The 15,140-nt window shown below is 38.0% G+C and overlaps 1 protein-coding gene across 1 annotated transcript; it reads left to right on the top strand.

Annotated features, from left to right (window-relative positions):
• The first annotated feature begins 10 nt into the window (after window positions 1-10).
• LOC145479295 (ras-related protein Rab-8A-like) lies at window positions 11-13,543 on the top strand. Its single transcript, XM_081457619.1, has 8 exons — window positions 11-209; window positions 343-403; window positions 2,339-2,399; window positions 3,516-3,593; window positions 6,374-6,463; window positions 7,232-7,297; window positions 7,420-7,470; window positions 9,219-13,543. The coding sequence occupies exons 1-8, from the start codon at window positions 86-88 to the stop codon at window positions 9,306-9,308; spliced, it is 621 nt and encodes a 206-aa protein (XP_081313745.1). The 5' UTR covers window positions 11-85; the 3' UTR covers window positions 9,309-13,543.
• Window positions 13,544-15,140: the final 1,597 nt, after the last annotated feature.

The following is a 15,140-nucleotide window of genomic DNA, read 5'->3' as shown; positions in this document are numbered from 1 at the left end:
GGGTCTGTTTGCCACGCCTGCCCAGTTCAACAGTCGTAAAGTCGGAAAGACGGAACAACGATTTTCACTTTAGCACTGTTCTGGAATGGCAAAGACATATGATTTCCTCTTTAAATTATTACTGATAGGAGATTCAGGCGTTGGCAAGACTTGTGTGTTGTTCCGATTTTCCGAGGATGCCTTTAATTCCACATTCATTTCCACCATAGGTCGGTGAACTTCAGAAGCCGTGCAAAGTTTGCCTGTTGCTTTATGTGAATTGCTGGAGAATTTAACTGGCTTCGTGTGATCAAGCTGTCTCGTCAGGTCAAGGCATTTAACACTTCTTTTTGTGGCTTTCAGGCATTGATTTTAAAATAAGGACAATAGAATTAGATGGAAAGAAGATAAAGCTTCAGATATGGTGAGTAAAATTTCTCCTTGCCCATCTATGAAGCGTTATTAGATTGTCAACTCCACACTCCAGAACGAAGCAGATTTTTGTTGTCATTGTATGACCCAATGCACTGCTCTTTTCCTTATAAAGCCGCTCATCCCGAATCTATGTTACCTGTAGCGCTTAGAATTGACTCTAACTTTTTGTTGAATTCTTTGGTTTAATTCAAAATCCGCAGACGTCTGACGGATGAGACATACAATGTAGGCATTAGTAATTTGCCTAAACAAGCATTTTGTCGATTTTGTGGTTGTTTTCAATTCGCTAAGTAACTTAACTCCATTGTCAGACCTGCTGTAAATGTCGTGCATTCCAGATCTATTTTTCTGTAGCTAAGAAAATCAGTAAGAGCGTGTACAGGAACTTTATGTAGAAATTGCCACACAGCTTGTTAAAATTAGTAGGGTTGAGACTTGTATCTTCACTTTCAAGGTATTATTTCTGACCTGAATTTACTTTTCTTGATTATTATAAATAAGGTGGACATTATTATGAGATGTATGATGAATTTATCTTTAAAGACCTCTTAAAGTACTTACATAGCTTTATGGCCTCTGTCAAGCCAGTGCTGTGCCAGCATCTTCCTTATCACATTAACTAAAGATAATTTTTGGAAATGATGGGAAGTAAGCATGTGATTGTCACTAATTAATTACTTTATCATATGACCCAGGTTTGTCAAAAGTAGGTGGCTGCCAGTGAAAATCACCATCTACTGCTTTATGATCTTAGCCAGCTATTCTTCTAGGTTGCCCTAAATAGAATAAATGAATGAATGAATAAATAAGTGAATGAATACAAAAAATTACAATATTTAGAGAGGAAGCTGCATCAGCCTCAGCTGGTTTTCATGCGGGTCCTTTATGCTGGTTGAATTGGAATTTGGAGATATCAGTTTTTTTGGAGGTAGAAAAACTGCAGAATCTGGAGAAAAACCCTTGGAGCAAGGCAAGAACCAACAACAAAATTGACCCACATGGCACCGGGCTGGAATCGAACCCAGGCCTCATTGGTGGGAGGCGAGCGTTCTCACTACTTCGCCATCCCTGCTCCCCTGCTCCCCTCCTCATATCATTAGAAAAAATTACAATGTCAGCCACCTTCTCCAAAAGATAAAGCTACTTACCAGTAATTGATAACTTTGTGACAAACCTGCATTACCACTTTTGCTCAGGCCTCTTAGACAAAGAGATACTTTGATTAACAAATAATCTTAGGCTGGTGGATTTGTCCATCAGATAATTGAACCTTATCCATCTCTTATCTGGTGGGCAAACAACATTTTGGGACTTCATAGTATAGATTTGGACGTTCAAAGAGGCTCCAGCTTGGTTAAAGTCCCTATTCGTGACACCATTATCATTGGATTTTTTTTTGTCATAAACTGTGTGCAGTAAGTTGTAGTTATATTAAATGTCCCTGACAGAAAAAGGTTACTAGCATAAACCACAAATGGTACCACCATAAGGAATAAAGGAGACTGAATTAATGTGTGTTATTCAAGACCTTCTCTTTGTTACATTGATTGGTCACAGCTCAGTGCTGATCTTGTTAAATTCTAGTGCTTTAGACTTAAAGAATAAACATGGCACTAAAACATATAGTTTATGTACACAATTTTGTGTACAATTACTCTGAATATGAGCAGGAGTTTACATTTAGTTCACACTTTTTCCAGAATATCTCTGGGCTATATTGTTACTTAATGGTTTATACATTTTTCTCAACAACCTTTATTCATTTGGTATTTAGAGAAAACAGAGAAAGTAATTTTGGTCGTGAGAGTTTGTCCCTAGTAAACACTCTGATCTACATTGGTAGCCACAAAAACTTGTACCACATGATATTAGAGTTTACTTCTGTAGAAGCTGATGGGTTATTATGTATGTTCTTGGCTTTTAGGGACACAGCTGGCCAGGAGAGGTTCCGAACCATCACCACCGCTTACTACCGTGGTGCAATGGTAAGGCAAATGTAAACTTTAAAAATTTTTATGGGGCTAAATGTAATTTAAGAGAAGTTTGAGTCGAGGCAATGCTGGCCAGCGATCAGGGCAATCATGCTCGGTGGGGTCTCATACAGGGTTTTATATGGTTAAATGAAATTTAACATAGTTAACGACTAGAAGCTAGTCTGGTAAGTAGCGTTTTTATAGGCGGTTGTTAGTGTCTTGGCCATCTGTGAGCGTTTGGTTAGCGTTTGGTGCATTCTGTAGCGTTTGATATAGTTCAGTGAAATTTTACATAGTTTATGACCAGGAGCTAGTCTGGTCAGTAGCGTTTTTTGTAGGCGTGTGATAGTGCCTTAGCCATCTGTTAGCTTTTTTTTAGCATTTGGTACGTTCTGTAGCATTTGCAGCAGTCATATGGTCGTGAGAGCCCTGGGGCTGACATTGTCCAGTGGTATTTTTGGTTAGTACGTGTGTTGTCGTCCCACGTGCTCGCAGTGTGTTCATCGCTCTGTTAGTGAGGCGTTGTGGATTGAATTATAGTTTAGCAGTTCTCGGCGTTCCCTCCCTATTCCCCCCCTCTTTTCAGCATTTTTTTTTTTCCACCAATGCCATCTGGCTTGAGTGTGATGGGTGCCTGTAGGGGGCTTGGCGCGGGGGGCTCGTGGCTTAGTTGCGGGTTGGGCAGGCCAGTCAGGTGTTCTAGCGCCTTGGGGATGTGACTGCAGTTGCAGCCCCCAGGCTTTGTAGGCACCTTCCCTCCACTAGCGACTTGGGCGTTAAGCAGGGCTTACGTGTTTTACTTGCCAGCTGTGTGAGAACATGTAGTTTGCTTTTGAGTGCCATTCATGCCTGTTGAGTGCTTTTGCTCCCTCACCTCCCTCCCTTTCGCTGGCGACGGTAAGTGGTGGTAAGTATCTCCACTGACTCTGTTAGTGTAGCAGTGCCTGGTGGTTGCCACTCTCAGGGTTGCCATAGATACTTGCATACTCTGCTTGAGGCGCATATCTTGGCTCCACCATCCGTAGGGCACCTTTCCTAAGTTCATCAGTTGGCGATGATTTTTATGTCAGTTAAAAAAATATTGCCAAAGAATGTTGATTTACATACACTTTGTGCTTTGATAACTAGGGAATCATGCTTGTGTATGACATCACAAATGATAAATCCTTTGAGAATATCAAGAACTGGATCAGAAATATTGAAGAGGTGAGCACTGTTAATTTAGGTTTTAACGTGCATTTAGATTATAGCTAAAAGTTTAAGAACTGTCAAATAACACCTATGTGGGTATAGACTTTTGTAAAATGTATTTGCTGTGGACAGCCTACAGGGTACAAGCCCAGGGATGTACTTTGGGAATTTCTGGGTGGGGATGCCGCTGTCATCCCTGGAACCCTTAGCCTATACCAGAGCTAGTTCAGCTGAATTTTTCCAGCCTATACTAGAGTAAAATCCTCGAATCCCCCCATCTATTGACACTGCTGAGGCTGATTTGCATAAATTTAAACTTGCTGATTTGATTTTGTTCTATTTTTGAGTGGCAATTTCTGGTTTCCCTACTCTAGATAAAATTTTCAACCAACCAGTCAGTTTTGTGAAAAATGATACCCTATTCTAGACCCAAACGACACCGCGGAAATACGTTTTCTGACGTCACAGTAACTGGTCAGTGGTCATCACCATCGGGCTGTGCTGTTCTTCGATCGAGCAGTCTCTGAGATCGGTATTTTGCTTCGGTTTAAGGTCGAAAATATCCTTGATAGTTCTCGTTATTGGTGAGTTTGACGTCCTTAAATGGGTTTTTAATACTCAAGCAATGTTCGTAAAAAATAGCGGTACAGGGGAGTCATTTTGTGTGGAGTAATGTGTAGTTTGCTGAATCGAGCCAGCTCGAGCGGACGAAGCGTGGATCGTGTTGCTTCAGCCGCCCTCGCCTCAGAATTGTGAAAATCAACGATGGGTATCCAGCAAAGCAGAAAATTTGTCCTGTGTGCAGCTTTTGCAAGGATTTTGAAGACTGGTTGGATTTAAAGTGTAATTTGCACGAAATGGTTAAGGTACATGTAAGTCGGGACCGTTTTGTTCACACTCACTTTGCGCCGACGTATGGTGCTCTTTCATTGAGATTATATTTCGCAACGCTTCAAAGAAACTTTGATAAGAATTTGTCTTTAAAGACTGGCGTTTTGGCCTTTCTATCACCTTTCTGACTTTCTGCGCCTTTTGGAACGGGTGAAATATTTTTTTTGTACCTGCCGTTTGCTGTAAGAATAAAACATTTGTTCATTTCATTCACAAGATATTTCTCTATCATTCAGTAAAGATTGTTTAAGCCTACATTTATATAATGGTGGCGTTTGCGAAGGGAGTAGAAATTGAAAATATTATAATTTGTTGGCCGCAGCGAATGCTGGAAATACTGAAAACATTTAAGACCGCTCAATATCTTCGGTTCATTGACAATTTTTCCTTTTTTGAGGTCTTTTTTGTTTCCATCAATTAAATGTTGATAGCACATGGAAATTTTCAAGACCGTTTCCCTGTACATGTATGCACATGTAACTAAATATTTTAAAATGCCCAAACACCTGTATTTGTTTACACGAAACCGCTTCCACTTATGGGATGTGGTCAAGTTTCACTACTTTTGATGCTGAAAAGACATTCAACATTTCAGAGAGGCAGTAATCAACTCCTCAATGAAACCCACTAGTTTATTTTGTCATTTTGTCATTTTGTCAGTCATTTGAAGCTTTTCGATTTCTATTTCTCTATCTTACATGTGCATTGTATCAACTTTAATAAATAATTGACTGTTGTTGTTTTTCCTTTCATTTAATTTAATTCAGATGAGCTTTGCACAATCACTACAAAATAATTTTTACATTGTAATCATACATGTACATATCACGTGCTTTGAATCAATATGAAATTAATTATGATCACCTTAGTAATAGTATTGTATCATCCTCCCTTCTGTAAGATTCTGACTTAACTTGTAACCACTTTATTACAAGACATAATAGAACCTGATGGCAATGAATTATATATGTGTAATATTATTATATGTATTTTTTTTTTCCTGTGATAAATTGGCTAACAAGTGGGTTTGTTTATGCCACTGTGTCTCTGAATTGGCTTACTGTTGTCTACAAACCATTGGTAATATATCTTGGCTACATCTAACTCAGATACTAGACACAAAAGCATGTATTAAAGAACAGATACATTTCTTACAAATTAATATTTATTGCATTTAGTTCGAACAAGAGGACGAACACGAGCATGTCTTCCCGACGAATTTGATCGAAATGCCGTTGACATACCGATTCATACGGTTCAAGCCCATCAATTCAACAAACTTGAGAAGTTGATGTCCTCAGAACACCGTTACAGCAGCACAAAAGCTGCCTAGTTTTAGCCTTAGCGCACATCGTAACGTAAATTGCCACTGGCTCGCCGCTTGCGAGCATGAACTCTCACGAAACAACAACAATTTCACACCATGTGCAAGTTCAGTTTGGCTTTGGCACAATATATAATATTAACTGAGAACTATCCAACAAATGAGCGGAGTTTAAAAGCTAAGTTTACAGTGTGCGCTCTAAGTTTTGTATCTTTTTGACTGTCGATAAGACTCACTGCGAAAACAATGTAAAAGTTGCAGGCATTTTGTAGTTTTGTTGGGGTGTACCGCTGACCAGCAAAATACTGTATCGCGCCCCAAAAAACGTATATCCGCGGTGTCGACCCAAACGCTCTGATTTATATACCCTATCCTAGAGTAAACTGCTTGAAAACCATACCCTTCACAGCGGCACATACCTATATAGCCCATATATGGCAGTGCCCCCCCCTCCCCCCGGGGGTACAAGGAAGTTTGAGGCAATGTTGATGTTTTTGTTTTAGGAACTTACTTAGAAACAATGCGAACATCCGTGTACTTCTTTACTTTTGATAATTTGCCTCTTGATTGGTCTGTTCAGCATGCATCATCTGATGTGGAGAAAATGGTGCTGGGAAACAAGTGTGACATGGAGGACAGAAGATCAGTGTCTAAAGAAAGAGGAACACAGGTAGACTTACATGTGGCGTACACTGAAGTTTATAATTTTGGATGGTTTGTGTGGCATTGTTGAAACCCTAAGAAGAAGTTACATGTATGCTTAACTAAACAGCCAGGTTTTATTTTGTGAACTTTCTTGTACCTATGAGATGTACAAAAACAACTCTTGCATGCTTGTTGATCCAAAGTTAAATGATAAACAATTAATAGAGCATCACATGTTAGGCACATGGTTGTCCAGCATTAATTGCCGTGAAAAACATCTTGTGAGCGGATTTTCCCTTTTCCTGTCAAATGAGAGAAGCAAGGTAAACTTGTCCATTTTGACATGTAAGTACATGTAGCTTATGTTGTTTGTTTGATTTTAGTGTCCTATTTTATAAGTAAACATTTGGGAAACAGCAATAATGGTCTCGTATATCTTGCAGGAATGCACACTCTAATTTAAGACAGTCTAATCCATGCTGTTACTTGTAAAGGAATGTTCTTCAGTAATTTCTAAAATCTTAATGTTCTCTTGCAATTTGCTTGTACTGACATTTGACCTGTAGACTAGAAAACACTGCCATGTTTTCCTTGTCTGTCCATTTCCTGTACAGGGTCAGCTTAACAGTGATCTGGTATTGAACATACATGTAGTTCCTGCACTACTGTATCCATTAAGAGCTGGATACAAATGTTAAGTTACATCTAAATGTCATTATAGTCTACATCTACATTAGTCCATCTACATTATAACTGTTTGGCTGTATTTCATGTCTTGTCTCCTTTGCTGCAGTTGGCAACAGAATATGGAATTAAATTCATGGAGACAAGCGCAAAAGCTAGTATCAATGTAGAAGAGGTAAGTGAGTGTCACAGGCCATAGTGTTTATGTTATTAGGTTGCTTTAAATAAAGTAACCTTTGCAGAAAGTACAATGAAGAACTTCCATTTTATAACCTGATAATTGTTTTGTATCTGCAGGCATTTTTCACCCTTGCAAGAGATATAAAACTAAAAATGGACAAGAAACTGGTAAGTTTCTCTTCCAAAATCAAGTGTATCGTTATAGTACCTCTCTAGGGCTCGACACTAACTTTTCAACTTACTAGCCTAGTGGCTAGTGCTAACTTAGATGTTACTAGCCAAAACCTTCTTTCACTAGCCAAACATTGTGGTTGGCTACCTTATTACATTAAATTTTTGCAACATGTTTATTTTGCGATTTGGGGGTACGCATATTTCATGACACTTAAATTCAGCGGTTTTGCTAAAATTTTGTATTTTGAATCACTTTAACTTCGCGTTTTTGAGTAACACAAAATTTATTTCCTTGGCAATGTTACTTAAACATGTCTTTGAATTTAGTAAACTGACTTTATCAAAGGTACAATAATGTCAAAAGTAAAAATGTAAAACGCAATGGCGGTACTATATGTCAACAGTAACATTATGTGTTTTAAATCGCGAAATCCACCCAATTAATGTGTCGCGAAAATTTCAGGTAGGTCCAGTAACAACAGGATTACTAGCAAGACTTGAGAGCACAATGCAAGCGACTCTCTTTAATACATAATGTTGATAATTATACTGTACTTAAACTGGTTTCAAAACAGTTCTAGTTCCCGAAAAGACTTTCAGGACTGTTTTTCTCTGACACTTCCGTGGAAAAATATCGAGACCCCCAAGACATCACTGTAAAAACTGTCAAGACTTCTTCGCAGACAGGTGCCGTAGAATTGTTTCAAAAGCAAAACAACAATCTGAACAATACTATAAACTGTCGTTGGCAAAATTCGACTGCTAAAAACAGCTGGTTTAAATGTTGAAGGAAATAAATCTTTCACATCTAATTATTTCTGTAGTGGTAAGTTCGTAAGTATGCATACAACGACAAATCACCCATTTATTGTTACGCTAAGTGAAATGTTATCCCTTTACAGTTCCGCACTATTTTGCACGTGAAAAAAATTTTGTAACAAAAAAGAGCATTGATGTGTGCTTTCAGAAAATGCTGTCTTGTTAGTCAAATATTTCTTTCAACAAGATTAACATGTACAGTTCCCTGTTTACATACCACACAGCGAAGAGTAGACATACATGCTGAACAGCACATGCCTGGTACTGTACCATGATGTGTCCACAATGAAATTCTGACATTGTTTCCGAGAAAAGTGTAAATTTTGTGTTTGTCTTCCTTGAGGAAGACAAACTAGTTCAGCCAATTTTATATTGCTGATTAGCCAAAGTGGCTAGCGGAAAGCAAAAACCTACTAGCCAAAACTACATTGTAAATTTCTACTAGTCTGTGGCTAGTTGGCTACCGTTAGTGTCGAGCCCTGCTCTTGTAAGCGACTGTGGCCACTTTTAGAGCTAAAAGTTTGAAATTTTCTTTTGTTTTTAACCTCCGGTAAACAACCATTTGACAGATAATAGAGCAGAAATTGGATAATAAGGAGTTGCACTCCTGGGTTGTTTAAGAGATGGAAATTCTCAAATGGGAATAACTGGAGTTTTTTCTTGAAATTGGCTTTTCACAAGGAAACACAGTTAAAAAATTAAAGAAAAAAAATGCACATATACTGTACTCTATTGATCAGTCTTAAATAAGGCAAAAGTTTGACTCAATATGGTCTAAGTTCTTGTAAGCCACCACCTCTCGTAAGCGACCGCCTAGGCTTGACATTTTGGGTGGTCGCTTACAAGAGGTTCAACTGTATTATCAATTAAGATGTCTGTGGTTACATTTATATACACTATTTATTTATTTTTTAATTTTTCAGGAACAATCAAGTCCCCAAGCAACATCAACAATCCATGTCACACAACAACCTAAACAATCCAGAGGGTTTTTTCGCTGCACATTATTGTAGAATATTAATTTTTAGAATTCTTTGTGCAAGTATCACTACGTCAAAATGTACTTGACAGTAGTGTTCTCCTTGCTTACATCAACAAGACAAGCTGTATTTAAACTGATGGGTCAAGGTGGTGGAAATGTGAACTTTACGCAAAAGAAGGCCATCTATCTGGGAAGTTGCTTGATCAGTAACGCAGACATGTGCATGCAACAGGGAGGGTGGTTGTAACACAGGCTTGTAACATGAAGCACTATTTGCAGTCCATCTTAATCTTGCCCAGTCTTGACTTTCCAGTCTCTTTTAGGACTTAAAATTGTCCTTAAGCCTCAGTGAACTATTGTTTTGAGGTGGCCTGTGATTGGAAGGTCATATATTAGTTTTGTATGTTGCTAGAGATGGTAACAAACAGTTTGATGTACAGTGCATGAGGCCTTTTAGATCAGATTTAACATGTTGAACATCAAGTTCCAGAGTTGAATGTGATTATAACAGACTGATGATTCATCTTGCTGTTTGCTAAGAAAAATCAGCAAAATGTATAAGCATTTAATTCCTACTAGAACGGTTTTCAATGGAGTGTTGTAAAACCAAAACCAACACCAAATCCAAATCAATTACCTACCAATTAGACTACTCAGCCAATCTCTATTCGTAGTAAATTAGTCCAAAACCAAAGTAATTTCCTGTTTCTTTTTGACACTCTATTGAAAACCCTCTCATTATAAATTATGAGACAGTCATATTTTTATAACAAAGTAAAAGTGCATGTAGGCAAGACATGAATGCAAGGCATGATCAGAGAGCTAAATTCTGTAGAGGTAATGGAGAATAATACGAAATGTTCATTTAAAAGGTGGTTAGGGGCGACATGCTAATCCCAGCCTAAAAGAGAGAAACAAAGCAGGATAATGGCACAGTTCCTCTTGACCCATTAGCTTACATATATGTGTCTGAGAAGCAAAGAAACTGCTAATGACCGGAAATACATGTTTTCGACATTTTTCAAATGGATAAGAACTACAGTTTACCGTCCAGAAACGTGAAATCTCATGAGTTGTGGATTGGAAGTTTTATATTATTAATATTTGTGGGATTGAAAGCCCACTGTAACTTACAACTTGCAAATTAACATTGAATATTGTATGTAGTAGAAGTAGAAAGGGCAGGGATAATCCAACTTATTATCTATAACTGAGAAAATGACTTCATTGTGATTGGCTGAGAGCAGGCCAATTTATCATTAATTTTTGATTTGCACTGCAGTGCAAATTAACTCTCACACTTTCATGATTTTCCCAGTCATACAACATATGAGTAAAAGTATGAAGGCTCGAGCAATAAGGATTTACACTACTCATGATATTTGAAAATTTCAAATTGCACTTGCCTAAAGGTTTGCGTAATTTTGAGGTAATTTTCAAATATCTCTTGTAGTGTAAATTCTCAATTGCACTTGCATACCTATACAAATTTGAAAATAATTATGGGAAAGTACAGCTGTACTTGACATGTATGTATTGATTTCGTAAAGCTCTAAAATTTCATTAATGCCTCTTCCCATGAACAGAGATTCTTTGTCTTGGACGTTTACCAAAATGAGAGTTCAATCTTTTTACTGCACTGTTTGATTTTCTCTTTGGTCAAAACGTTTGCAAACTTCCTACATCTGATTGGCTATCAGCAGGCACGATTGTAGCCCCAGTAGGACACTGTGCATGCTTGTAATTGGACAGTGTAGGTGTCTTGTGTAATTGTACCTAGTACATTTCATTTTGTGCATCCTGAATGTTGGACTGTCATATGTGTCATGCAAATCAAAACTACCATTTGTTTTCCATTGTCATTTCCAGTTTGTTTTGAAACCCTGCGACAATCATAGTTCAACAAAATTAAATCTACAAGCCATTACAGTGGCTTAGATAATTATATGTACCTTTAACAATTAGATTATGACCTTGAGATTTCTATCATGTGATAGTTGACAAGGGGGGCTGCCCAAGTCAACTATCACACATAGAGATCGAGAGCATAATCTATTTGTTTTAGTATAATCTACTAGTCATTCAAAACTTTATCTAAATCCTCTTTGCAGTCACTTTGAAAACACAAAGAATCAGCCATCATTTTGTTAACTGCACACTGCTAGCCTACTCACTCTCTACAACAGAATAGATAGTGAGTAGCATAGCTAATCAGAGAACGGCTTTCCTGATGAAATGCCAGTAGATTTGTACTAATTATGCATAGTAACCTTCTACCTTTACTTGCAAGAATCAAGCAGTTCAGTAAAAAGGTTCATTACCCCTTGGGAGAGGTAAAGAAGAGACTCTGTGTTATGCATGTTTTGCCTCATACCATTTACATAAAGCTACTGAAAGCTAAGGTGAATAGATTTTTTTTATCTGAGTGTTAAATGTCTTCGCTTGAATTAGTTTTCATAAAAATGTTATGTATAATGAGTTATAAAACGAACTGGCCTTTGATTACAAAGCTACTAAAGGCTGGTTTTCACTAGCAACGGAGTCGGAGCCGTAGTCTGAGTCATAAGAGAGCTTATGACCTAGTGAAAATCGAAAATTGGGTTTGTAAGTGGAGTCAAAAACTCGACAGAATCGGAGTCGGAAGAATCAGAACGTTTCCATTTCTTACGACTCTGTCACTAATGATCTAGTGAAAACTAGATTGTCACAGTCGGAAGCGGAAGCAGAATGACTAACCAATCACAAGGCCTGGAATCAAGCATTGTGATTGGTTAAATCTTCCACTTCTGCTTCCGACTCCAACAATCTAGTTTTCACTAGATTGTAAACGACAGAGCCATAAGCGGAATGAGTGTTCTACTTCCAACTCCGTCAGTTTTGATTTTCACTAGATTGTATCACTCTACGTTTCTGATTGCAAACTATGCTTCTGACTCACACGACGACTCCATCACTAGTGAAAATCAGCCTTAAGAAATATTATATTGTTTGGTTTAGACTCTTCCTTTATGAAATAGATATTACCATCAATTTATTTCCCTGGTTTTTTCTCCCCAGTTAGGCTTGTAACCCAGACAATTATTAGGCTAACTATAAACAATTTGTTGCCTACGAAGATGTGTTACTTCACCTGGCTAAGATGTATTCTTTGCCTAACAAAGATTCTATTCTACAATAATACGTACCTTAAGGAGATGACATTCTCTGCCTAGCAAGATTCATCTGAATCAGGGTGCCATTCTCTGCTTATTACTCTCATTACTTCGTTCATTTGGCTAATGGTTCTTAACAATATTAGCCTAAGCTATGACTACAAAAAACAAAAATTGTTCCTGAAGCCATTTTTAAGTCTTCCATATTTTGCTGTTGTCTTCCACCCCACATGCCTGCACATGTACCTCAAAGCCAATTATATTTTTTGTTACAGCAATACAACTGGGAGACTAAAAGATCTAAATGTTTGTATATTTGGGGTTACTTATAGAAGAATGCCCCATGGTGCTCACATTGCGGTTTTCAACCATTTTTGGTTTTCAACTTATCTGCTTTTCATCACACTCAAGTTGATTCCAATTAGGGCAGTAATGTTCTAAATTATGGCGGTGTTTTTTGGTAGTTTGACATGACTAAGTAGCAGAGATTGAAAATATCAATTCCTTATTTTTCTGAACTTTAATTAAGTTTGTTTATGAAAATTAATGTCAACAAGTGTAACAAAACAAAGTGTTGCCACAGTTAACACAAAATTTTAAAGGAGCTACATCAAGTTCATACTTTGCAATCTGTGTTAATCTTCTCCATCCTTAACTGTCCTTGTTCTTTGATTGTTTATTGTTATCTCTTTGGTGTTTTTCTTACTTTGTAAACTACTATTTTCAGGTTTGCTTCAGTTTAAATGTAATTTTGTGCATGTCCAAAAATATTCAAAATACCATTACTGAGCTCCTTTAAATTCAGTCTCAAAACATTTATTAATTGGATGATGTGGGCGTGCTAGTGCTTCCATAATCTAGATTTGCCATGGCAAATAGACTGTCTCCTCTTCAATCATATACGCTTGTAAGTACATTATGGTCTTCTGATGGCCTCTAAGGGAGAGTTGTGCTCCCCCCCTGGGGATGGGCGAGGGTCTGGACCTAAAATGTCTGTAATTGAGACTATTAATCTGTAAAGTATTGAGGGAATTAAGCATTAATTATTAGCTAAGATTAAATGATCATTGTTGAAGGAGATGTTCGTTACCTTCTCTTCTGTACCAAAATTAAAGTTATAGAAGTTTTTATAAAGAATGTCTGATATTTGTCTGAATCCATGTTTAGATTCCTGAAAACATTATGCTGATTTTTCTCTTCACCTTCCCTGCTACGCCCAGTTCTCCTACAGTAAAACCTATTACACTTGCAATTAAAGAGGTCACTTCCGAGTTGCCTTATATCTCTGTCACAACCTTTCATATGGAAAAGAATTTGATTTGCATGACAATGAACTTGCAAGAAAAGCTCATTTCCCTTTGAAAAGTTGTGTGCCAAGACTCGTTTTGAAACAGGTAAGGGAACTCGAAAACTAATTATTGTAATATTCTGGAGCGGATCAAGGGAGGGAGGGGGCTTGGTCGAACCCCCTAAATTTAAAAAAAAAATGAGTCGTTGGAGTGCTCGTCTCCGGATCGAGCGGTCCGGGTTCGAGCCCTGGCCGGGGACATTGCGTTGTGTTCTTGGGCAAGACACTTTACTCTCACAGTGCCCCTAACCCTCTCTACCCAGGTGTATAAATGGGTAAGTAAAGTAAGTAAAATCCTTCACTTAAAACACGATTGCTGGGGGTAACCCTGCGATGGACTAGCATCCCATCTAGGGGGGAGTAGAAATACTACTAGTCGCTTCATGCTACAGAAACCGGCATAAGCTCCGGCCTGGTGGGCCACTTGGCCCGTATGCAGGCTTAACCTACCTACCCATTATAACGCGCTGACTATGCCTCAGAATGCCGGAAACGGGAAATCTTATTTCCGAGAAATTTTCCGCGGGAGGATGCCCTCGGACCACCTTTGGCGGTCCCTGTCTCGAACCCCCTTCTCTAAATTCTTACATCCGCCCCAGAAGTTTGTTTTTGAAAATTAATAAAACTATTAATCAAAATACCAATTAAAACCATTAACCCTTTGAATACCATCTACGCATATGCGTAATTAATGGTCGTGTTCTTTGTACCACTTGTGACGTCATCAATTTAAATGTCATCAGATATTCTGGATAAGCAGATAGTAGTACTAGGCTAGGCCTTTCCGCACAATGGTCAGGTTTAGATATCGACGACATTCCGACGTCGCAAATCGAAAAAGAACATACAATGCAAAAGGTAGCCAGTGTAAAAGGGCCGAGAAAAACGGAAAGGAAAGGGGCAACAAACAAAATTGAGAACTGTTAATGGCAAAAAGAAGTCCAAATTTTGGCTTATGCGCATGCCCGGAATTGAAATTTTGCTCAATATTGTACCTAATCCTCGAAACATCTCTCCTTTTAGTAAAAAAAAAAAGCTTTCTTAGCAAAACCTAGGCTTATTTAGCGTCATGGCAGCTAAAAAACCTGACTAAATGGTTAAAAACGGTATTTTTGGCGAAAGTTTGGTATTGAAAGGGTTAATAAAAACTACTTGAAAATCAACAAAAACTATTACTATAAATTACGCCTATTCACAATCAAGTGTGTTAATTTTTCTTCTTGTGTTTGTACCCTCGATTAAACCCTGAGAAGATGTCGTCCTAGACAGTTAAACCGGTGATGCTGACCTACGAATTTTAAACAGAATTTGGTGCCAACCTGTTTTATCCAGTGACATGTGCCATTGAGAATTGAAAATTACC

The sequence above is a fragment of the Orbicella franksi genome, chromosome 2 (genome assembly GCF_964199315.1).
Source record: "Orbicella franksi chromosome 2, jaOrbFran1.1, whole genome shotgun sequence".
Taxonomy (NCBI): domain Eukaryota; kingdom Metazoa; phylum Cnidaria; class Anthozoa; order Scleractinia; family Merulinidae; genus Orbicella; species Orbicella franksi.
Note: the sequence above shows the minus strand (reverse complement) of the source record. Positions and strands in the feature narration are given on the sequence as shown.

What these genes read in the sequence shown, in the direction of transcription:
- LOC145479295 (XM_081457619.1), top strand. Translation starts at nt 86, where the DNA reads ATGGCAAAGACATATGATTTCCTCTTTAAATTATTACTGATAGGAGAT. An exon ending in CTTACTACCGTGGTGCAATG is followed by an intron (nt 2,400 to 3,515) that starts GTAAGGCAAATG and finishes TTTGATAACTAG; the next exon opens with GGAATCATGCTTGTGTATGA. An exon ending in TAAAAATGGACAAGAAACTG is followed by an intron (nt 7,471 to 9,218) that starts GTAAGTTTCTCT and finishes TTAATTTTTCAG; the next exon opens with GAACAATCAAGTCCCCAAGC.